This window comes from Siphateles boraxobius, unplaced genomic scaffold (assembly GCF_051911475.1).
Source record: "Siphateles boraxobius isolate OS27281-9 unplaced genomic scaffold, OSU_SipBor_1 7, whole genome shotgun sequence".
Classification (NCBI taxonomy): Eukaryota; Metazoa; Chordata; class Actinopteri; order Cypriniformes; family Leuciscidae; genus Siphateles; species Siphateles boraxobius.
In genome coordinates, this window is record NW_027509197.1 from 11996800 (window position 1) to 12022321 (window position 25522).

General features: G+C 37.3%; 1 protein-coding gene across 7 annotated transcripts in view; it reads left to right on the forward strand.

Annotated features, from left to right (window-relative positions):
- Positions 1–25522, forward strand: part of pard3bb (par-3 family cell polarity regulator beta b) — a 343528-nt gene that overhangs the window by 276840 nt on the left and 41166 nt on the right. For 6 of the 7 annotated variants that reach the window (XM_077216357.1, XM_077216355.1, XM_077216358.1 and 3 more), the window contains one exon: positions 8265–8385. In XM_077216357.1, the coding sequence (XP_077072472.1) occupies positions 8265–8385 (121 nt within the window). The remainder of the gene's footprint in view (positions 1–8264; positions 8386–25522) is intronic. The other variant, XM_077216356.1, reaches the window with a different exon arrangement.

A 25522-nucleotide genomic window follows, 5' to 3' on the forward strand; every position in this document is an offset into this window, starting at 1 on the left:
TGAGTGAGAGGTGTGTGCCTGTGTCTTTGATTAGAGCAGGACCCTTATTAAACATTGATGGTGTTATTCATTTGGAGGGTGAGGAGGGTGCTCAGTCAAAATGGCAGCAGTAATTAAGGCGTTCTGGATATGATGGCTGCGTGATGGAGTATGTTGAAAGCATAACTACGGAGCCCAGGCACTGCAGGGGGAATGACTTGCTTGGGATCCACAGGCTGAAAATAAACGCACGCGTTTGGTGCTTTATGGTGTATGTGGTTTGTGCAACTGCCAAATACCTTTAGAGCAAAGCTGATTTATTCTGTTGTGTGTTCTCAGATGCTTATATTTGAAATGTTTTCGCTTGAAGCTGATTGCAGTCTTGATCCACGTCTCATCATTCATGTGGTTAATGCAATAAACGGATAAATGAACTTTATATTTCAAATAAATAATAGAGATAAAATCACTGTGCTCTACCGACATAGGGTAAAACATTTTTTTAATTTATAATGATTTTACTTCTAACAGGTCAGAGTGTGTTCTGTGAGAGGTAAAATGCCTGTGTAAAGTAATATAAAATGAAATGGAGAAAAATGAAGAGGAAAAAGAAGTGCAGACCATTCGATTGTGATCATTCATTTAAATAAATGTAGGTTCAAATGTACAAATATGTCTATTTTAGATCATGTAGTCAGTAAGTTTTTACCATATTTCATCACACTTTGCCTTCAAATGTTCATTTTTAAATGATTCTCAAGTGTGACATTTAACAGTATAAATATGCCATGTCTCTCATATAATATGAGATCATGAGGTTAAATATGTGCTCACTGCATATTTAATAATTACAGAAGAATCCGAAAAGGGTTTAATTTTTTTTTTTTTATATATCACACCACAGCACTTTTTTTATTTCATGTCAGGCACCCAAAAATTATTTTATGCAATTTTATAAAGAGCATATGTGGTAAAACCACTGCTCTCCAGTTCATTTCCTAGCAATGCTGTAATTCTCCTGTGGTCTCTTTGTCTCCATATCCAAAAACATGATTAAAAACAGATTTAAGTTTCTAATATCTAATAACAATGGATTTGCTCGCTTGATTCCCCTTCTCCCAGAAAGACTTGGAAGGTGGCTATGCTTTTTGCTTGTCTAATTGTATTTGTTGTCATGACCCTACTAATCTTGTGACGTGAATTAGTGCGCTAGTCTAGACCTGCAGTTTTGCACGTTGTCCCACAAAGGGTCTCACACTCAAGAAATCAACAGCATCGGCCAATTTCAGGACACCATTAAAGTGAAGTACAACCGCCGCAGCAGGTTTTTATGCATAATGCTATCGCTCACCATTGTAGTCAATTTCAATTTAGCTGTAAAAGGTCATAATATTTTATGTATTAGTTTTTTATGGACCTATTCGCTGTTCCAATCAATACAAGATTTGGATCTAGACTTGCATGTGATTTCATCCCCTGTTCTCTCTTTCTTTCTCTCGTTTTTGTGCTGTGTGCCTCATAAATTGTGTAAAGTAGCCGTGAGGGAGTGTGGTGGAGAGAAGATGGATGCTGCTAGACTTTCCCGCTCTATTCTCTCAGCTCTCCAATCGCTGAGATTGAGAAGTGAAAAATGGAGGGGTTGTAACAGGGGCATAACTCTGCGTCTGCCCCCCCCAGATGAGCTTCTGTCTGTCTGACCTACTGCTGTCCACCCTGATCTGTGCCGCACTGCAACTCTTGCCCTGATGCCTCAGAGCTTTCGCTCCCGTGTAGAGGGCCATTTCTGGGGTTTGCTGCTGTGTGTGTGTGTGTGGCTTTTTTATGGTTGATACTGAATCGAAAATTAAACGCCGTTCGTAACTCATTGAGGTTCTATAAAGTGATGTTTTTCCCAATAAAAATTTTTTTTTTTCTTTTTTTTCTACAACGTGGCCTTGGTTACAACAAGCATAAAAAGTAATAAAGAAAATGCCACATTTCGTTCATGGCACAATACGATCAATAATCGTGTTCATGTTGGGGTGTGTAACGTGTAGAGCGTGGCGACAGCAACCCCAAGGTCATGGGTTTGATTCCCTGGAAAAACACTTAAAATGTCTAGTATGTTACTTTGGATATTACAGACAAAATGCTGATTCTTCATTGGTTTCAATTTTACTGCACATTTTTTAAGCATTTGGTTATGTCAAAGATCAAAAAGTAGAGTGAAAAATATCTTTTCACGGTTAAGATCAAGACTATAAAGTGTGGGGGATGTTTTTATTACAATTGAATTATTGCAAACATGCATTTTGTCTGCATTTCGGTGCAGTAATTGAGAAAGGGGTAGATTATTTATATATATATATATATATAATCATATTTCGCTATCCTGTATTATTTTAGATATGAACATATACTGTACTAAATTGACAAACAAATTCATGCAAATTGACAGATCCAATAATTACGCATATTTTTTTTTTCTTAAAAAAGAGCTGAAAAGTCTGTTAACTGTTAATATACTGTAGATTGACAACAATATATTTTACCAAAGTGTTAATTGTGTTTTTTCTGTAGCTGAAAATGCAAATTGTTAGGTTCTGGTTTTTTTTGTTTAATTATTTGTAATGTATATGTATATTATATATGTATATGGTAACACTTTACAATAAGGTTTCATTAGTTAATGTATTAACTAACATGAACTAACCATAAGCAATACATTTGTTACTGTATTTGTTAATCTTTCTTAACGTTAGTTGATAAAAATACAGCTGTTCACTGCTAGTTCATGTTACTCCACAGTGCATTAACTAATATTAACAAATACGACTTTTGATTTTAATAATGTTACAGTTATAGTATAATTAATAAATGCTGTAGAAGTACAGTTCATTATTAGTTCATGTTAACTAATGAAACCTTATTGTAAAGTGTTACCATGTATATGTGGTTTAAGTTAGTTGGACAGGAACCTAAAAAAACATGAGTTGGCTTTGATGTCATGCATGCTGCGTGGCTAAGAAAAACAGGGGGGAAAGAGCAGTGTGTTTTTGTGTGCGTCTGAATGCGTGCTCAACAGTAACACCTCCGGGACTGCAGCAGCAACATTAGGTCTGCTTGAATCACAGGAATCTTTATTGTTCCTGAAAGAAAAACCAATGAAAAAGGCTGTTTATGACGGCGTTTGATGGAGAGAGGTCGCTAGTTTTTTGTGTGAGTGTGTTGTTAATCCATAGTGGGACATTTCTTGTTGTGTGTGTGTTTCCGCATAGACGGTTGGTTTGTTTTGAGACCTCACTGTACGGGTTCAGCAGCGTCCCATGTTCAGGAGCTTGAGCGTGCATGTGGCCGCCGGGTCGCAGCTCACTGGCCCGTTCCCACAGCATCATCCCTGTGGAATGCCTGGCATTCGCGCTGTCTGCCTAACCAGCTTTTTAAAAAAAGACATGTTAATTTGTTTTGTCTTAATCTAATCCCTCCACTGTCTCATTCATCCTCTGTTCTCCAAGTTTTTTGCTCTCACACACACTCTGTCGCTCTCTCTCTCTCTCAGATAATCTGATTGGTCGGGGCTTTAAAAAAAACCTAAATTGAATTTTGGTGTTCTGCTTCTAAAGGAAATAATAAGGGAATTTTGTAGAGTGGTCAGCCAACACTTGTTTTTGATGAAAGTACTACTTGTTCTGTAGTTCTATAGATTTAGTTTTATTGTGAAAACAAGTCTGTTTTCTTCAGGGAGATTTCACTACATGTTGAGCACTCATATTTACACCGACTTAACTAGATTTTTGTCTTTTTTTGTTTTTTTTCTCTCTGAAAGTGAAAACACATTTGATGAAACCATGTTGTGAGGGATTTTGGGCATAGCAATGTTACTTTAATATTTGTTATATACTATTAAAGCATATATTAATATTTTTAACTAGTTCTCTTTGAATGTATTTATTATTATTATTATTTTCATTTTCATTTTGTCATTTTATTATTTTTTTTTTAAGTACTTCAACTTGTTTATTTCAGGGTAACACTTTACAATAAGTTTTCATTTGTTAGCATTAGTTAACTACATTAGTTAACATTAACTAACAATGAACAATACTTGAACAACATTTCTCAATATTCACAATTGTAAGATGAAAAGCATTATCGGTAATACTTTATTTTGATGGTAACTTTGCAACTACACATCAACCTCTCATTAGAGTATTAGTAGACGGTCTGCTTAATATCTGTTTATTTTTATGCTCCCCAACAGACATTCTACTGACAATACAGTGTATGTAAGTTTACAAGTTTGTCAACTTATTCTAACCTTAACCCTACCAGTCTATTAATACTCTAAGTAACGTTGCACCTATGTCTACTAACTCTGTGTTAAAAGGACCATCAAAATAAAGTGAAACCACAGTATCTGTTAAAATTAGCTAATGGACTTTGAACTAACATGAACATGATTTTTTATTTTTTGGACATTTTTATTTTTGGTTGAATGTTTTTCATGAACTAAAGATTTTCCTAGTCAACTGTTAGTCGTTAATTTAATCCATTAGTCGTGAGAAAAATACTTAACAATAATAATGAGCATTTAAATTTAAATTAAGCGCTCGCATAAAGCTTGCCACAGCAACACCGTCAAACATTGCATGGACTTTTCTCATATATATATATATATATATATATATATAATTATTTTATTTTATTTTTTTAGAATAAAATAAAAAACCTATAATATAAATAAATAATATATAAATATAATATAAAAAATTATCTTATATTTTTTATTTATTTAACACAAATATTTTTTTCAAATGTTGGACATAAATATAGATTATAAACAAGTGAATAAATAAATATACAGCAAACTAAAACAATAGTAGTGCAAACATAATCAGGCCAATAGACAAGTAGCCTTAACATCAAAAGAAAACTTAGAGGTCCGAACACAAACAAAATAAATATACATTTTGTAAAAATGTATAAATAATTGGTTACATTAACAATAGATTGAGCGCCCATGTAAAGTGGCTAACGTTTGGCTACTATTTAAATAAGTCAGGTGTGAAGTGGCTTGTCACCCTTTGTGGTCATTCTTCACCCTCTTGAACTGTTTGGATTTTCTCTTTGGATTTTCTGCCCGACATGTTACCTCATTGAGCAGCTGTGTTAGTGAACTGTCACCTAACACACCCGTTATTAAACCGAGCTTCATCAACTAACGTTAAGTCGACTATTGGGGGCACTTCTATCCAATATTTACTAATATTTAATATTGTATCTAGGTTATCAAAACAATGTCTCTATTGTGCATACAGTCTTTTAACTTATTGTGTGTTTCCCTCTCATTATGATCTGCTGCCGTTTATTTTCAGTTGCACATTCATAGTACAATAGCGGCTGGCATTGAGCCCCAGGGGTTGATGTCCTAAAAAATGACTGTCGGATGCGTGATGTTTATGATGGGATCCTCACCCACAGCGTCCGATCGCTGCATTTACCCCTCACTGAGATGGTGGACATGGCTGTTCTGCTTGGTGCGTTTACAATGGGAAGCAACAGTTGTGGAAAGGTTGTGTTTGTGTTAGCCGAGCGTTGAGAGATTGATTTTGGTGTTTGTGTGTTAGAAGCTGTGAGATGACTGACAGGACTTTATCTCCCAAGTCACACTTCCACAGTTCTGTGCCACAACACAATATTTGAGCAAGAGAAATATCACACATTCCCCTCTTGAACGTTTGATAAGGGCATTTTGCTGTGTCTGGAAAGGCAGAGATGTTTATTGAGCTTTGGACAAGTAGAACGGTATTAAAGGTATAGTTCATCCAAAAATCAACATTCTGCCATAATTTTCCAAGCTTATGTCTTTCAAATCACGTATGACGTTCTTTCTTCTGTAGAACACAAAAGGAGACTAAGATTGACTAAAGTTGGTCAGATAACAATGTTTTGAGTTTCTGTTGATTCAACCAATCTATTTCTTTGTATTAACTCAAATGTATAGTTAGTCTCCCCCCCCCCCGAAAAAAAAAATGTCATCTATTTCTCACCCTGTTCCAAACCGGTATGAGTTTACTTTTGTTCTGTTGAACACAAATTAAGATATTTCTGTTGGTAACTGTTGACGGCACCCATTTACTTCCATAGAATTTGTTTCCTTCTATTGAAGTCAACGGCTACCATCAACTGTTTCATGGCAAACATTCTTTAAAATATCTTCTTTATTTTGTGTGTTCAACAGAATAAATACAATCATACAGGTTTGGAACAACACAAAGGGGAGGAAATGATGACAGAATTTTCATTTTTGGGTGAACTAACCCTTTAAGTCAAACACGAACAATATTTTTTCTTTAATGCACTGCTGTCACTATATTTAGTGAATAGTAACTGAAATTTCAGTGTTCTTCACACAAAGCTATCATGTGGCTTCAGAAAACTGTAGCAAGCCTATTTAATGATGCTTTTGTGTTGTGATGTTTCAGTTTGGTCTTCATTCACTCACTTTGTTTGAATGGAAAGAGCAGCTTGAAAATGATGCTAAATACCTCATTTTATGTTCCACATAGTAAAATATGTCATACAGGCTTGAATGGACACAAGGATGAGTAAAAGTCAGAATTATAGGTTTAAATTATATAATATCTGGTTGTTGGTTTTTGTGTGTTGTTTTTTTTACTGCGCCAGGAGCTCTTTTTTCTGACGACGTCATGCTGAATCTTCTCTGCGTGTGTGTGATTAGGTGATTCTTGCTAGATTTGAAGTGGGCTGTAACAAAGGGCTGTTGATTATCTTTGACAGAATTGATTATTTCTGTCTGCTTTAGCTCCATCACCTTGTCGTTTCTGATAAGTGCCGATGATAGAGCCGTAGCCTGGGCTACCGCACTGTTTTTAAGTGACTACAATCCGGACATATCAGCAGTCTGATAAACTGGGCTTCTTGATTTTTATCCATCACATGATGTATAGGTCAAATCAATAGTGGCTCTTTGTTCTGGATGGGTGTGAGTGGGCTAGGGTTGAGCGGTTGTGTGTTATCTTGTGCATATAACTGTACGTCTATAAATGTGTATGTTGGGAAATAGTATTCATGCGTAGGAGACTGTGTGCGGATTTAAGGGGGTGGTTGGGCCTAGTCTTTGAAGATCGGGCATGGTAAGCAAAAGATTACAGGTTCAAATGTCACAAGGGATAGTTGGAGCTTCACTAAGTGGAACTGAACGCAATAATCTTAAAGGAGTAGTTCACTTTTTAAAAACTTTTGCTGATAATTTACTCACCCCCATGTCATCCAAGATGTCCATGTCTTTCTTTCTTAAGTCGAAAAGAAATTAAGGTTTTTGATGAAAACATTCTAGGATTTTTCTCCATATAATGGACTTCATTGGGTACCAAACGGTCCAAGGTCCAAATGACAGTTTCAGTGCAGCTTCAAATGGCTTTAAACGAAACCAGACGATGCATAAGGTTCATATCTTGCGAAACGATCGGTCATTTCAAAAATAAATAAAAAAGTTGAAGTTTTATAAGCACAAATGCTCGTCTTGCTCTGTTCTGTGATGCACGTTCGTGACTCTCCTGTTGGAACTCGTTCATCAAAATGAACGAATCTTTTTTGAAAAAAAAGATTTGTTCATTTTGATGAACGAGTTCGAACAGGAGAGGCTATTTTATTTTATATAGTTTATTTATTTTTAAAATGACCGATCGTTTCGCAAGATAAGACCCTTATGCATTGTCTGGTGTTGTTTAAAGCCATTTGAAGCTGCACTGAAACTGTCATTTGGACCTTGGACCGTTGAAGTCCATTATATGGAGAAAAAATCCTAGAATGTTTTCATCAAAAACCTTAATTTCTTTTCGACTGAAGAAAGAAAGACATTGACATCTTGGATGACATGGGGGTGAGTAAATTATCAGCAAAAAGTTTTTTTAAAAAGTGAACTACTCCTTTAAGACATTTTTTTTAAAGTTGAGCTATGTTAATACACCATCTTATGAAACAAAAAACTTAACTCACCAATTAAGTAGACCAACCCCCAATCGTGTAGTACTACTAATTGACCGAATGAGGATAAATCACTTCTATGTTATGTGAATAATGGTATTGTTTAAATTATTTAATAATTTATTTAATTTAGTATGCATTTAGAATCTTTTGTCTTCAGCGACTAGGGACAGTTTGTGTTGAACCTATAACCTTTTGGTTACCCGCCCAGATCTTTAGCTACTATGCCATACCATTACATTTCTTTATTAATGTAATATTTATGCTAAGTGGATTGTGTGTGGGTTTTTTTTCAGCAGTATGGATCGTATCCAGCAGCTGAGGAGGGAGTATCTTCAGGCTCGTATAGAGGGAGCAGCTCCATCCTATGAGGAACTGGAGGCCCGACGGAGAGGACCAGAGTACGATCAACACAGAGTAAGACATCAAACCCACACACCACTTATAAAACACACTTTCACCATCACACTGGGTCCAGAATTACCACTCGCTAGGTGCCAATGGATGTCAAAGTTGGTTTTAGAGTCATTTAAAACCCAGCAGTGGATGGTAACTTTATAAGGAATTGGTTGAATAGTCAATTATCAGAAAAACAGAACAGCTTATTTATACCATTGGTTTAGGAACAAAATCTATACACTGCCGTTTATGAATTGCTCATGAAGGCTTCATTTATTTGATCAAAAATCAGTAAAAAACGTAATATTGTGAAATATTATTACAATTCAGAATAACTTAACATATTTTAAACTGTAATTTATTTATATGATTACTAAACTAAATTTTCAGCTGTCATTACTCCAGTCTCCAGTGTCACTTGATCCTTTAGAAATAATTCTAATATATGTATTCTAATGATTTGGTGATTAAAAACCATTTCTTATTTTTATTAATGTTGAAAACAGTTGTGCTGCTTTTTATATTTTTGTGGAAATCGCAAAACATTTTGGTACACTTTACAATATGTATACAGTAATAAAGTACTTTAAATAGTTTGCAAATCATTTGTTAGTTCATTCATAGTTAATATATTGTAGACTCTACATTGTTAATATATTAATAGGCTATAGACAAATAGTGAGTTCTGCATTCATTGTCACTGTAAATTTTTGTTTAATTAGCTCATATGTAAAGAGTTGGAGAAAGTTTTTTTATGCTTTGTTAACAATTTATTAACCGTCAATAGTTCTCACTTTAGATTGTCACAGAAAATGGGAAAATGTCTTATTTTTTCGATTGAAAAACCTGTAAACCAAATATACCTGTGTGTGTGTGTGTGTGTGTGTGTGTGTGTGTGTGTGTGTGTGTGTGTGTGTGTGTGTGTGTGTGTGTGTGTGTGTGTGTGTGTGTGTGTGTGTGTGTGTGTGTGTGTGTACGCGTGCGTGCGTGCGTGCGTGTGCGCTTAATGTATTTGTAAACATTTTAGGGACCACTGAATATGAAAGCAATTAATGTCAAATAAAGGTTGGTTTAAAGCTCTTAATGGCATTTTCACATTTTCCATGACCTATTCTAAAGTGAGAACTATTTAATCCTAATAACCAATAACCTATTCCTTTACAAAGAACTAAATTAAACAATAATAATTCTGTTTATTACAGGGACAATGAGAAGACAACTCACTATTTATTTGTAGCCTATTAATACGTTAACAATGTTAAGACTATATATAAACAATTATTAAACTATAAACAAATAGTTTAATATTACTGTATACTTATTATAAAGTTTTAGCAACATTTTTTTCAGTATTGTTTATAGTGTCATAGCCTGTAAGATATATGCAAGGCCTAAAAAAAATAACTGTTTTGCCACACCTGCTAATGGCCGGTGACATAAGAAAATGAACAGGCCATGAATATTTTTTTACCGGCAAAAACAGGCAGTTTTGACACCAACATTTTAGATGCCAGAAAAAATGTACAATGCTCTATTCCATTTTCGATACCACATAACTAATATAAAATGAAAACATTAGATACAAGTAACTGTAGTTTTTATGAAGAGAAACAGAATAAACTCTAAAATAATGTTGAGCAGTGAGTGTTTTTTTTCTTTGTCCTTTTTTGTTTGATTAATAATAAAAAACAGGATTATTAAGATGTTGTCTCTTTAAGACTAATGCATGGATCCAATATACTGGTACTGTACATATTGTATTTCTCTTCTGTTTACGTGCACTTAAGCCATAACCGACTATGTTTACTAGCATACTCGCCAAGATGTGAATTTGACCATTCAAGTGCAAGAAGAAGTTAAAGGGAGCTAAATTCAGTATTCGCGCACTATCTGAGCACGCGGCTTTCTGGGCGTGCGCTTCGAATGTTTCCACTCACATAACTTTCCTCACAGCACGTGAATAATAAACTGAGCTCTTTTTTGCTTGAATATTTAAAATGAAAAGGCTTAAACTTTCATGATGATGCAGCGCTGGCCCGTCAACTGTCACGAGCGTCGTTCACTTTCATTATCTCACAACATTGCATTGTTAGAATTCATGAAATGTTACCTTCCAACTGGTAATTGACAACGTTTCATATACTCACCTACGCAGATTTTTTTCTTGGCATTTGCCGCTTGCCGCCTGCCCCAGTATCTCTGCCTTGATTCAGCAATCCAGAATTTAACGTTCTTAGTCAGGATTCATAGAAACTTTCTCCAAATACATTGGTGCCTTTCATTATTAGGATTAGGACAAACCAGCGTAATTTGTTTTCACTTAGAACACACAGTAATTCCCTTTGTTTGAGATCAATAGTTATACCTCTCAAATTCAAATGAGCTAATGTCTGTTTTTGTAAGAGCTGCGGTGAACAATGAAGCATCGCAGGCTGTGGGATTAGAGAGGCAGATCGAATTAAACTAACTCCAAACAGCAATCACCCAATCTAACGAGCCTGCTCATTAAGGTCGACACTGCATTTATTCGTTTGCTCGTCTGTGCTTATTTATCTATTTATTCAGCGCTAATTATTCTGCTACTGAAGGAAACAAACACACACTGCGTCAAAGCAAAACAAAGTTATCAGCTGCAGTTTTCACACGATGAAATGGTTTGGAACTACCTAAAGGCCTGAAGATTGCATCCAGGAAACGATGAAGATTGACTGAAGGGAACATGAGAGAATTTGCCATATCCTGACTATACACACAATCTCTTTCTCTCTCTCTCTCTCTCTCTCTCTCTCTCTCTCTCTCTCTCTCTCTCTCTCTCTCTCTCTCTCTCTCTCTCTCTCTCTCTCTCTCTCTCTCTCTCTCTCTCTCTCTCTCTCTCTCTCTCTCTCTCTCTCTCTCTCTCTCTCTCTCTCTCGAGGTTTCCACAACCTATTCTTTGACTGCAATGTAGTCTGCACCATGGATATAAATAATACTCCTCATGACAGATACATTATGACTGCCTATTGTTACAGCTACCTCTCGTTTGCTTTCAGATTTAGCCCTTTTATGGACATTTATGTAGCCTATGTATCTCACTCCATCAACCCACAAGGATGTTCCCGGTAAACAGAGAGAAATGAAAAAGATATTTGAATTGGGATGTCTTTTGTTGAACTGTTCCATAACCAGAACCGTTCAGCTATTGCCACACAAGCAAATCGTTTTGGTTTGGTTTTCTTACGGGCCTTTTGTTTGTTTTTTTCAGTAAATGTTTTAGCTTTTCTCTGCCAGGGTAACCTACTGCCGATGTCATAACTATTTGTTTTTTTTTATTTTGTATATATGCGAAGAGTTGCAGTGTTTACTGGTTCATTACTGTTCTGTGTGAGTGTGTTACAGGACTACAGTAGGGCTGATATAGAGTATGTATAGACATTGATTGATGACTGCTCGACCACTCCATCAATTTCAGTGCTGACTCAGTGACTGCATTGTTTAGGCATGACTGTGGTGTAGTGGTCTCAGTGGCCCGCAAGTTCACTTGTTAAGACTTCTGACGTACAGATGAAATTAAGGCTTGGCATTTGTCAGTATTTGTGTCATAAAAATGGGTCTGTTCCAAAACCCAGTGAGCTGCCTCATTTGTCTGCTGCCTACACAAGAACCTTCCTTCCAAGGCACCATACTAACAGATAAAGATTTGATGTTAGCATATTACTAAGCTAATGATAGCGTGTACAAATTTGGGGTAAAATAGTTCATTTTAACAAAGGAAACATTATTATTCCAAATAATGCAGATTGTAAACATTATTATTCCAAATAATGCAGACTGTAAATTAATTAAAAAGCTTTAATGAAATAATGGGAAAGATGTATATGCTGCCTTAGAATCTTGCCAGATAAATTGTATCTTAGTAGGCGGTATAATTATGCTGCCTCTTCATGTTGGGAGTGTGACTTTAATGGCTTAAAATTATGCCTTTAAATACTGCTTACGTAGGCAGCTCACAAGGTTTTGGAACAAAACAAATGTGTGTGTCCTCTAGAAGTTACCTGTACCCACGCTTCTGTGGCATCTTGGAATCATTCCTGTAGCTCAGCTGCTAACAACACTAAGGTCATGGGTTTGAGTCCCAGGGTATACTGAGAAAATATATACCTTGAATGCACCGCAAGTCCCTATGGATGAAGGCGCCTGGCAAATGCATAAATGCATAATAAATGCTGAAGTGTATAATACATTTATATGGAAGTCTGAAGATAGCAAACAGGAAGTTAAAAGGCTTAAAGGCAAACACTGTTAATGTCTTGCGGGTTCTGTGTGGCTCATTCCTCAGATGTTGAGATAAGATGAACGCCACACTGTCTATGTAACACGCAATTATATTATGTGTAGCCTGCAGTGTTTAATGTGTCTATAATGTGTCTATACATGCATCCAAAAATATATATGTCTTGTGACTGTTTATATAGCCATAATTTTCAAACAGCTGCCTAACTGCTTCAGTCCTTTTGAGGGATAGACATCGGCCAGGAGTCAATGCTGGCAGTATTTACTAGCACTGTCCTCACGCTCTCGTTCCCCCTGAGAGAAATGATGCCGTCCATGAGAAACTAACCTCACAAATCTGTCAGAGTTTCTCTCTCTTGCTCTGAGGACCAGCCGCTGTTTCGTTTCCTAAACTGGGACACAATCCAGGTCTGTTTCCAGCATACGTCAACAGCTGCATCTTCTGTTCACACAATGAGAAAATATCCCAAAAATACACAGTTTTCCCGTAACTCTTTTATTTTTTCAAGTCACACTTTCATAAAACCCATTGCCAGTAGTGAAATATTTTCCTTGAAATGTAAACGGAGAATATTTGTTTAATATTCTCCAGTCGGGTGCTAGATTTCACTGGGTTTCTTCAGTTGTGGTTTGAGTAAGATGTGGTCAATCCCTTGTGTGTTTTCCCATTTTCCTCAGCAGGATTTTGACCTCAGATCTCGTGGTACTGCTGTGTATATCGTGGTAGCAGCTCTTACAAAGTCAAGGTTGATTTGGGCGTAAGAGGGACAGGATGTGGTGTGATCCTTTGATGTTGGTTCTGAATCCCAGTTCAAATGTAAAAGCAGGTATCGAAATTAGCAACATGGTGTCATGAGACCCAGCTGAGGGTTTTAACAATGAGCAGCTTAAGCGTTTAGGTTCCTGTCTGCTGGAATTACTGCTCAGCCACAGACCCAAGCCAACCATTGTCATCTTTTCCTCTCTGGGGGCCATGCAAACCATGGAGCTGAAGCAGAGAATGAGACATTAGACTTGGGGAAACCCTAATAAAGTCAGTAAGCCGTTTTTTCATTGGGTCCACCCTGCTGTCCAAACTCAGGGAGTTAGAAGCCAGATCTGGAGATCTTGGAGGGCTGTCAGGAAGATCTGGTCTAGCTTTCCCCAGATGCATTGGTTTTTAGAACAAACCTCATAGACATCTGTTTATGTGCTTTTGCCAGGTGGAAATTGATGCTGATTCACCATATAAGTGGCTGTGTAACTTTCGTCTGATTGCAGAAGTCAGCCCACGTGTAGACTGGGAGGAGTGCCGTGAAGGCTGAGGGTGCCATTTGGGTAGTAGTTTGGAGTGAAGTAATGACCACAAAATGACAAACGGGACATTGTGTGGTCTTGTGGTCTTCACAGACTCCACAATAAGAAATTCAGTTTGAAGAATTGGTTCCCTTTAAATTTTTGAGTTTTGACTATCTGTCTGTCTGTCCGTCTGTCCTAAAGTCTGTATTCCTTCAAACTTCGTGCTCCTTACATTTCTTTTTATACGTTTTCAAAACTTAAAAACCTGTCACACCAACAAAGTTTGTCTTGCTTTTCTTGTTAATAAATTTAGTTTATGTATTTCTTTGAACTCTACATCCTTAATTTCAAATTGCAATTTTGAATCCTGTTAACTACTGCAATTCAAATTAAATGAAAGTGGAAATTGGACACAACCTTTCCACAAGCTGAAAGCCAGAGTAATTCAAGTCTTTATAAAGTGTGTCTTTTGAGACTGGGCAATGAAATGCACTCTACTTCTGTTTGATTTAATGAAGCTAACTGTTCCAGAGTATGTGGTTGTCCTCAGACTACCCACCACAAACTAACACAGTTTGAATGTTTAATCAGATCATGTTTCCACATTGGCAAAACCAAAGAGTTTCTAACTCCAAACAGTATGGTTCTGGAAAATTTTCCAGTAAAACGATGTATGAAAGTGGCCTGTGGCTGTCACCCATTCTGTGTTAATGAGTGGCCAGTGCCACTCAGATTTTCCTGAGGGGGAAATCTATATTCTTTGTTATAAGTTGTGCTTGAACAATGGATAAAGGAAAAAGCCACTGTCTATCATGCATCTGGGGCTGGTTATTCAATGAAAAAGCAGAGACGTTGTTGCACAAGTTCTTAAAATATGGCTATGGGCAATATATGGTCAATATTCCCATAAAACAGTTTTCTCTATTTGTTTTTGATGTAAAAATTAAAGAATGTATTTGTCTTCTGTGAATGATCTGTTTTTTGCATTCAGGAGACTTTTTTTGTTCTCTCATTCATCAATAGAGGCGATATGCATGTTCATTCTGGCACTAAAAACTATTTATCAGACACCCTTGAATGGCTTCAATATGCTATTAATGAAGTGTATCGGAAGTTATGTTTGTGACATTTTTTTTTGTTGGGTCTAGGTGAAGTGTGTATTTTTTGGATGCTACACTACTTTCTCTTGTGCCACCTTAATATGCAGAGAAAACTAAGAGAATCCCAACCACCACAAAATTGGCTCAAGCAATGACGAGTTATTCTTTCAATGAATTTGAAACTGCTAACTTTCGTTTTCACCTTGACCTCAAACAAAATGGCCACCCGTGGGAGAGCAGTTGAACTCTGCTGTAATTTGCGAGTGATAATCTGCTCTCTTGATCACCACATGGCTATGATGAGATTAGAGGGCTGGATAATTCATTTCTAGCCTGATTTTCCTCTTAATTGACTTTAATGGCTTTTTTCTGTATTCTGGCAACTGAGGCAGTTGAACAACCTGCTGTTGTTTCTCAGAGGTTTTTCACTTATATAGAACAGGCTTTGTCATTTGTATCCAGCTTGCTCTGCAGTAACACCAATACATTCAGGATAGCCCAAATTGTAAAAAAAAATTTAATTTTTTTTTTTTTTTTTTTTTTTTTTTTTTAGAACTGCAGTTTACATCCTTTTTTCCAGATATTTTCTAGGCCATATTAAAATGATTGGCCTTATAAGTGAACCTGGTTGATTGGACTGACAGAAGTAGATGACTCTATTAGCATCTCTACACTGAACTTTTGTGGTAAAGTTCAGTGAGGAGTAGTGTACATTTTATGTCTGCTAATCCATGTGCGTGAGAATCATCAAGATGCAGAAATATCAAACTGATTCACTGTTTCCTGTGATTATGATTCCTGTGCAAATGCATATTTTCATGATATATAAGCCTCTTCAGGCACTCAGTTTCTCAACAAAAAAAATCCAATGTTTATAATTATATAAATGTATGACACATTTTTCACTGTCCTTATGGAACCAGTCTTGGCTATGGATCTGGACCATGATCCATTAATTAGCGAATGTTTTGGTAAATTATAGCAAACAGATCATGGGAGACTCACACTTGTTCAGCTTCTGCTCTCCAAGTGAGTCCAAGAAACATCCTGTTTGTGTGGGTGGTTTAACTCACCTCCAATTTATAGACTTTATTCACTCGTTTAAATTTTTAGTATTGCTGTTAGTGTTTGCTTTTCTTTATCTTGGACACTCGTATGTCATTGGACCATCATCTGTATCAATAAATGTGGCATAAAGCCAACAAATATTTGCTCTAAATATAGCTGAAGAATGTTGACAAATTTGGGCTGAATTATAGTGAAGTTCCACTAATGTTTCAGCAGACTTGATTCATCTCAAAGAGGATCAGAGTAGCACAGTATAATCCCCACACTCCTGTTTATAGTCTCAGAAAGCATGTTGTTTTACCACAGCAATCGGTCTTCACTTCAAAACGCCTTACATCACAGAGCGTCAGAGAGAAAGTGATAAAGACAGATGAGGGTTGTTATCCTCTCCCTCTAGTGTGCAGCTTCGGGGGCAGATGTAGAGCCTCAGTAACCCCTCTGATGATGATGTAACTATGTCTGAACAGAGGTCACAACCTCACAGATATTCATTACCTTCCCAGACAGGCCTAATGGGACCCTTACTCTACCTAACAGAATGCACATCTAGTGCAAAGGAGACACTCAGTCGGGTGGCGTGATGCCGTCTCTCCCTCTGACCGACCGTGCCCAATTGTCTCTCGGCCATATCTGTGGAGTCTGAGCCCCAGACGTGCGTGAAGTAATAGCTTGCGCTCTATTATCGGCATCAACACGCATGACTGAACGACCGAGTTCAAGCGCTCAACATGAGTTCATTATCAGAACGCACTTCGGAGAACGGAGAGCATCAAAGTAAGAGGGAAGGCTATAAAAGACTGTAACTTCCTCCAAACCTTCCTTCTCCTCTCTCAACTTGTCAGCCTGAGGGTAAAAGAGCCCTCAGTGGATTTTCATGTGCAGAGTGAGCTGCCGTGAATTTTCTGTGAAGGTGAGCTTGATGGTGACTCGGGCGCAATGTCATAGTGCTTCCACCTTATCTGGTGGAACAGTCACGGCCACTTAGGATCAAAGCAGGGCGTCTGGCTCATGATAGTTACCGATGAGGTTTCGTCTGCCTTTCGGACATAATTCACCTGAGTTAAAGTGATACGGTTTCCCATTTCTTTCTGACTTCTAGTTATTCAATTATGCTGTAAGAAGTAGTCAATTGATTTATATAGTGACTTTGCAATTTACCCTCTAAAAAGAACAGAAGGTGATGTCAAATACTCTTTTTTGACATTTTATATTTTGTAATTGATTCCAGCTGTATCATTCTTTCATATGTCATGAATAAGTCTTAGATGATGTTTTGGTTGGTCAGCCTGTTGTTTCTCATCTATGCTTCCTGTACTGACATATTTGGGGGAAAAAGTGCTGATGTCTCCGGTGTTGGGGAGACTACCGCAGAGGAGGTTAATTCAAAGGCCTTTGTTCCTGTGTATTGTTTCAAGTTTAAAATACATGGGGACCATGGTGTGCCAAGCAATATAACCTTAATTTAACTTGGCCAGGGAACAGTGGAAGAAAACTTCAATGAATTTAGCTTCAGTTTGTTGAGCACATATCCTCAAGTTACAAAAATACCCGGAATGCTAATGTAGGAGAATGAACGCTTTTAGGTTCCTGAGAATGCATTCTCTTCTCTTCTTTTAGTCTGAACAAAATTATTAAGAATTTCAGAGAACTCAGTGATCTGTCTAGGAATGCAGGTAAGCTCGGTCAATTGAGACACTAACCCACTGTTTTTTTATTTTCTCTGATAGCAGAAGTAGAGAATGAACAAAATGACGTTGATCTGTCACAGATGTTGTGCTGATTATACATTATTGTTGGACAGAGATGTGTTCGACAAAATAATAAGAAGCAAAAATATGCCGACGGATAGGTTACCCAAAAAAATATATTTCCCTACTGTCATGTCTTTCTAAATCGGTTTAACTTTCTCTTTATTGTGGACGAAACATTAAATGTTTGGCCATTTTCAGGTATTTTCCATATAACCTTAGTTTATAAAAATAACCATAAAGGTAGTTCCTAAGCCATATGAGAGTATTGTGTGAGAAACAAACTGCAATATAAGAAGTTATGCACTGGTAATCTTCCCCTCCAGTGATTTGTTAACTTTTGAACTTGCTGCGGCTGAATCATTGAGTCATTGAGTTAAACTCTGATTTGAATCAGACTGATTTATAAACAAGTTTTTCAGTTTGATTTGAGAAATAAATCAATCAATTAATTGAAAAGAAGTCAATAGAACAAATGTGATGCAGTTCTCAAGTTCAACTCGATCACTCAATAATCTGGTCACAGCAGGTCTTGAATTAACACATTTTTGGAAGTTCGGTGACAAATTGGACTTTCCCCTTCATAAGGAGGGGAGGACTGTAACGTAAATGTGACATAAATAATGACTTTTTTTAAGGTAAACTATCCCTCCAAACATGTTGCCCATATGGACGTTCTCAGGAATGGAGATAATTTTGGTAATTATAACCTTTACTTACTAAAGTCACTTTCGTTGAAACAGCTTAGGCATTATTTTCCCTTCCCTGTCCTGAAAAAGCTTATTTCAGCTTCTCTGAAGGTCAAAACTCATTTTAGACACGGTAAGGTGTAAAAGTAGTGGATATATGAAGTTCTCACGGTCATTAAAAGCAGACTAAAACCATCAGGCCTTTCACAGACCCACCCAATTCATTGCAAGCACCATAGAGGCGTAGTCGTCAGGATCTCAGCACTTTCTCTTGCCCGTGAGAACATGCTGCACTCAAATCTTCTGTCTGATTAAAGACCAGGTCTGAGTTTTGATTCGGGTGTGGGCCCTGTCACAATTACAGACCGTGGGATTATAATTTATGATGTGTGTTTAGATCATGCTGATAAGACATATGGCTGTCGTTGATGTGTCATGTATTCTTGGTCTGGTTTCATTGGTAGGAGGACCATTGCCATTTGAGGGATGTGATTTTGTATTATGCGGTTCCTCTGCAGATGTCTGTGTTTGCTGTTGGGGAGTAGAGTTTCTCCGTGGCCGTTTTCTACCCTCTAGGAGATGCGGTCTGGAAGCGGATTACAGATACCCATAGGAAAACACAGAAACAAAAGGACATACCAATGAAGATGGATCGAAGATAGAAGCCAAACCAAAGACAGTGAGCTATTGGAAACAACCTTTCAAATAAGACAAGCCAAAGTTGGACTTAATTTAGAGGAAGAGAAATTGTGCTGAAGGCCTCCCCTCTCCAGACTTTTGCCTTGTAAGGTCAAACCAGGGATAAATCGATCAGATGACTGCCTAAGCTGGGAGAAAGACAGAAAAAGAGACAGAGGCATGTGCTCTGTAATAATTGTGGAATTTTAATTGGATTATAGTCTTGGTTAACCTTGCTGAGCTGCTTGAATCTGTTCATTGACTACGTGGCAGTCAAATCTGCTCCCATTCCAAGAAGATCCGTGTGAAGGGTTTTATACAAAACCAGGTCTAATGTCCTTTTGCCTTCTTCGCTTCCTTGGAGAAGCTGCTTTTTACACTACAATACACTACAAGAGAACATTAGGTATCATACACTTGCAGAGTTTGCAAATGATTACAGAGAAAAACTGGACACCATGCACTAAATGACTATTCTCACACATACCAGAATTTCAAGTCGTTCTGACAATAAACTCACACAGTACCATGTGTCTCGATGCTAGGAAACGCATGATAAATAAAAAGCTGAATATGTGTTCTAAAATTGGTTCAAAATATAATTTGTGTTTAATATCCTTGAACTTGATGGATTCATGGTCTGAAGCTAAAAAAATGTGAGTCTGTGCCAATCATACACTATGCAAAACGTGTCTGTGAGTCAACTAGAGTCAACTAAATTCTGTGTAAAGAAAACTGTGCTAAAGTCATTTGAATATTGGATTTATAATAATTTTGCGCAGACACATTTATGTGGCCAAGAGGAAATGTAACCGTTTTAACAAATCAGATATCCGATCAGAGAAAACGCAAGTGTAAAACTGCACGTAACACTAAACACCGTGCGAGCCAGTCTTGACAGTCGTGGTAGCATGGTCTTGTGTTGTTTAATTTTGTAAATAATTATTTGATTTAGTTGTCTTCACACAAATATGTATAGCTTTCTTTAAATTTATCCGTGCGGTCCCTCACAAGGGAATCATTGTATTTGGGGTCCTTGGCATCATAAAGTTTGAAAACCCTTGTACTAGAGTAAACAACAGCTGATTGGCTATTTAATTTTAAAAATCAGCTACAGCTGCCATATTGAGCATTATGATTTCTCACATTCATATAATGTACGAGTGGTCACCTCCCTTTACAATGTCTCTGGTGTCTATATCAGTGTGCACTAGAGACCTGCTCGGGACGGATTTTTCCGCAAGATTTTGTCCCGCTCCCGCAAAAATATATGTTATTTTCTCCCGCTCCCGCCCGCAAAAATCAAGTTTCGTCCCGCTCCCGCCCGCAAAATCCCGCGGGTGTTCGTATAAGTAGTTTATTTTTTTTAAATACATTGCATATTCTGTCTGCTACTCTGTTATTTTTTCACTTGCTCCCTTGTTGAATATACATTTTTAAAAAAGAAACGGAAAATAAACAAATGTTTCGTTTTATTTGCGTTTAATTCAATGGATGAACATGAACTTAGAACATAGAAATACAGTAAAAAAAGTAAGAAATGTAAATAAATAAAAATATACCATAATAATTATAGTATAGCCTAATAAATTATCTAATAATAATAAACCTGGATTTCTTGACACTTTCGACTGACTTGCCGTAAACGTCAGGGAACACACATGACGCACACATGACGCTTCAGACCTGAAGTTCCAGACTTGTGCCCGCTGTATGTGAGTATTTTGCTGCATTTGTCACAGTTCGCAAAAGGAAGGTGCTTTCCATCGCTGTCGCATACTACTGAAAAACATTTCCAAATCTCAGATTTTCCTTTGTTTGGTTTTGTAGTTTTGCATGTTCCTTTCTTTAATAACGAACTAATATCTGTAGCACTCCAGATCCACCTAAGTCATGGGGTTCAGACATTTTGCCTCTGTGTGGTAGGCTTGGCTGTTCTGCGCCTATGAACCACGCGAGAGTTAGCTTCCGACCTTGTGCCTGTTAATCGTTTTTATTTTAGTTATACTTGTTGCTTGTGCATTAGATAAATAACGGTTTATTTGTTTCTAGTTATTTTATTTAGTTCTATATTTCCCGCAAATAATTTTATTTTCCCGCAACCCGCACAAAATAATATCTTGCCACCCGCACCCGCAACCGCATTCACCCATCAAATATTGTCCCACGCCGCACTCGGTTGCGCTGGGTCCCGCGGTAGTCCCGCGGGAGTGCAGGTCTCTGGCGTGCACTTTGCAGTTGGGTGGTTCAACATCCGAATGCTCATTGTCCTTTGTTTAAATAACCCTAGCATAATTCCATCAAGAATAAAGTGCTTTATTCATTCAATAAGTTTAATCCAGCCAGTCTCACGATTCATGGGTTTGCCCTGTTAGTACAGGTCAAAAGCTGGTGAAAGGCTGCAGTGTGTCCCGTTGGCTTTCATCAGCAGTGAAGTTAGATCTGCCTCTGATTATAAGCGGGACTTTGGTGGATCTGCTTCAGGGGAGAGAAAATCACTTATGAAAACAGAAGGCTCTATGTGCAGGCTGCAGTGCGCTTCTAATCTAACCTCCCCATGGCCCAGAGCGGCCCGCTGCCCGATTCCAATCAACACGTCTGGGGAGCTTGTGATAACCCTCGAGGCCAGTATGTGGCGTTCAGCACCAGGGCTCAGAGCACTGACCCGCACCTCATCAGCAACGTTTAATCTGATTAAAAAGTTCTGGCTCTGCCTGTGGCCCTTGTGGCCAGATCAGCTACTGTAGATCAGCTCAGAGTCCAGAAGCTCCCACATGGAATCACCATTCTTTACTATATCTATGGTAGTTGACATTTTGGAGAGTGGTGTGGCGTGTTGTACTTGGTCTAAAATGATTTTAAACATAATTTAGTTCATTATTCGTATACATACTGTATATATCATTATATATAAATATACATATATATCATATATGTGACCTTGGACCATAAAACCAATTACAAGTTGCACTAGAATTTTTGTGGCAGTAGCCAACAATACATTGTATGGGTCAAAACTATCGATTTTTCTTTTATCATTAGGATATTAAGTAAATATTCCTGTTCCAGATATATAAAAATATATATTATTATGAGTGGATGCAGAAAAATCGTGAACATAAATGGTCAACTTTTAAGGAGATTTTCTCAATTTTCAGATTTTTGCACCCTCAGATTCTTCATCGTTGTATCTCGACCAAATCTTGTCCTATCCTAACAAACCATGCATCAATGGAAAGTTTATTCATTCAGCTTTCAGGTGATGTATAAATCTCAATTTCACAAAATTGACCCTTGTGCCAGCCAAGGGTGGTTTTGTGGTCCAGGGTCGCATATATCGTTCATGCATTAATATAATTTATTATTTAATATTGTTTAATAAATAAAGTATAAAGTATAAAAAATATAGTATTCTTATTTTGGTCTCATTGCTATTAAATTAGGACTTGTGAACAGGGTATAGGGTTCCTTGACTGCTACTCTGGATTTGTCTCTATTGTAAGATAGAAAAGAGCTACCTTGTTAACTTGCTTTCATTCCTCTACCCAGGCCAGTAGGGGTGTAACAGTACACAGACGTCGTTTTTCGGTTCGTACCTCGGTTTTGAGGTTACTGTTCGATATGAGTTCGTTGCAACAGGAAAAAACAACAAATCCCCAATGCTAGGTTTCTTTTCATTTATTTTAAACAGACAGTAGTGTAAATTACAGTTTGATCCATCTAGTGGCATTTAGTCCCCTAGTTGGTACAGTACAGCCTCCTTTAGTGTATTAAGCCCTAAGCAGTAAACAGAATGCACTCTTGCATAGGATATATTTCTTTGTAGAGCTGTTTAAAAAAAAGCATATCTTGTGTAAAAAAATACAAAATAAAAAGAATAATGTAAAAATAAAACTTGTGCAGGGATTAGTTTTATTTGCGTGTGAGAGTTCATTAACATGTGGTGACAATGGCGGATGCACAAAGTTCAATATTACACTTTTTCAAGAAATCATGGAAAGATAAGTGAGACGGAGAACAAGTGTAATCTACATCTGAGCCTACTTCACCTTTCCATGAGGAGACAGTAAGTGAAGCGGCACCTAAAGCTTCCCATTTCCAGGACACGGAGTCATCACTGTAGCAGTGAGAATTCCACAACACAAATCGGCACAAGGCCAAATGAGTTTGGCTCATAACAGTGGAAAAAAATTAAAATGCTCGTGTATTTTTTAATTTGTGTACACTACACTCACAATAAAAAACAAAACATTGTGCATTTGTAAAATAAAGAAAAGAAGCAGGATTCCGCTTCCAGCCGTCCCTGTTTCCTTTCTGTGAAGTTTGTGGAGCGCGTCACAATTTATCGAAACGTAACGTATAGGCTACTAGCAAGCTGAACTCTTGTTTTGGGTTGGTGCATAGATCATCTCTTCTTCTGCTCTTTTTCCTGTTATGGCAGTTAGCAAACAGCATTGCATTACCGCGCCTTCTGGATTGGAGTGTGGATCACCTGTGACTGACTGTGTTTGTCGCCTGGCTGTATGCACCGAACCGTGGCGGTTCAGAACGAATACCTTTAACATTACACCCCTACAGGCTAGTATAACTAACAGTATAACTGCCTGGAAGTATTGCATAGTAGCCTTTTTCAACTTAACTCAACGTTTGCATGTATTTATGGACTTTAATCTTAGTTTATAGTGATCTTAGTCATTTTGAGTGCCATGAATGTTGACTTAAGTAATTTCAGTGACTCAAATGGCATTTGGATTCATTACACAGGCATCATGAGCTTGTGTTGTACACATCCCACGTTTTAATCTTTGAGCAAGAACATACATGTTTGTTATTTAAACAACTCAGCTGTGAATGTCTTTTCTGCTGTAGTTATTGATTGAGTTTAATTGGTTTGTGATTCTACAGGCATTTACAGAAGTAATCAGCTCTGTTTTAGATGCTGTTTGACTCATGGATGCCCATAGTGGAAGTTTGTGACTTGTTAAGTTTCCTTCAGTTAGTTTTCTAAATCATTCGAATTTCTTAGCCAGACTTTGACTTCAGCTTTCTTAACTTGGCACTTCCAGTGCGACTTGTCCAGCTCAAGGGTGGTAATGGCTGCTGCCGGCCAGTCTAGCAGAATCTGTAGGTGAATAACCTGACATGCTGGAGGAATGAGTGTGTAATATCCACAGCGCATTTCACTCGGAGCCCTCTGCTGCTCTGTGTGTAATGAGAGGCCTGAAGCTCCTGGCTTTCCTCTCATTTACTGAGCTGAATAATGATGGTGCTCTCAGCCTGAGCCTCATCGCTGCCGTAACACAGTCACACCCACAGCGTGCTCGCTCTCATTCTCTCCCTGCTTCTGAAGTGAAGAAATGAGAATTCAGGACACAGGACTCCTCTGCCTTTGTTCTTTTCATTAGGGGTAAAAAATCGCAAAGCTCCACTTCTCTATCTCTCTTTCTTTCTCAAAGAAGGTCACTCTTTCCAGGAGCCCGATTGGACTTTCATGTTTTTTTAAATAGTCAAACATTAATCTATTTCTTCACACAGTCAAATATGTGATCTCTTTTGCAATTAATTATATTTGTCTTTATCAGGTGCTGTGTCTGAAAGAATCTGATGAACTCTTGAAGGCAGCATAGATGTGTACTTCACTACCTATGATATCCCATAAACCTGTGTGCACGACAGTACGAAATTAATGGGAGCTTGGGGCAATGACAAAAAGTGGCAAAAATTTAAACTAAAACTAAGTTTGTCAAATTTTATTACATTTTAAAATAGATATTTTTTCCATTTTAATATATTTTAAAATAGAATTTATTCCTGTCATGGCAAAGCTGAATTTTCAGCATCATTACTCCAGTCTTCAGTGGCACATTAAACTGAAATCGTCAGATTCAGAAATTATTACACTGATTTGCTGCTTAAGAAACATTTATTATTATAATCAATGTTGAAAGCTCCTTAATATTTTTGTGCAAAATATGATACTTTTTTTTCAGGATTCTTTGATGTTCAAAATATATTTTTTTTAATAAAGTTTTCAAAATATAAAGAATAAAAGTATTAATTTCTTAAAAAAATACTGACCCCTACATTTTAAATGGTAGTGTAATTAGTCTGGTTGAGAATGTATTTAATTATTTTATCTAAGTATTTACATAAAAGGGTGAGCCACAGTATATTTTTATATAGTTAGAAAAAAGATAATCCCTGTAAATATGTTCTCTTAATAGCAAAAATTACCTCTGAAAAAAACTCTATGGGGCAAATATTGCCCCTACAAGGGAAAGTTCATTTCTGGTACTGGCATACAGTTCAGTGTTAGTGGAAC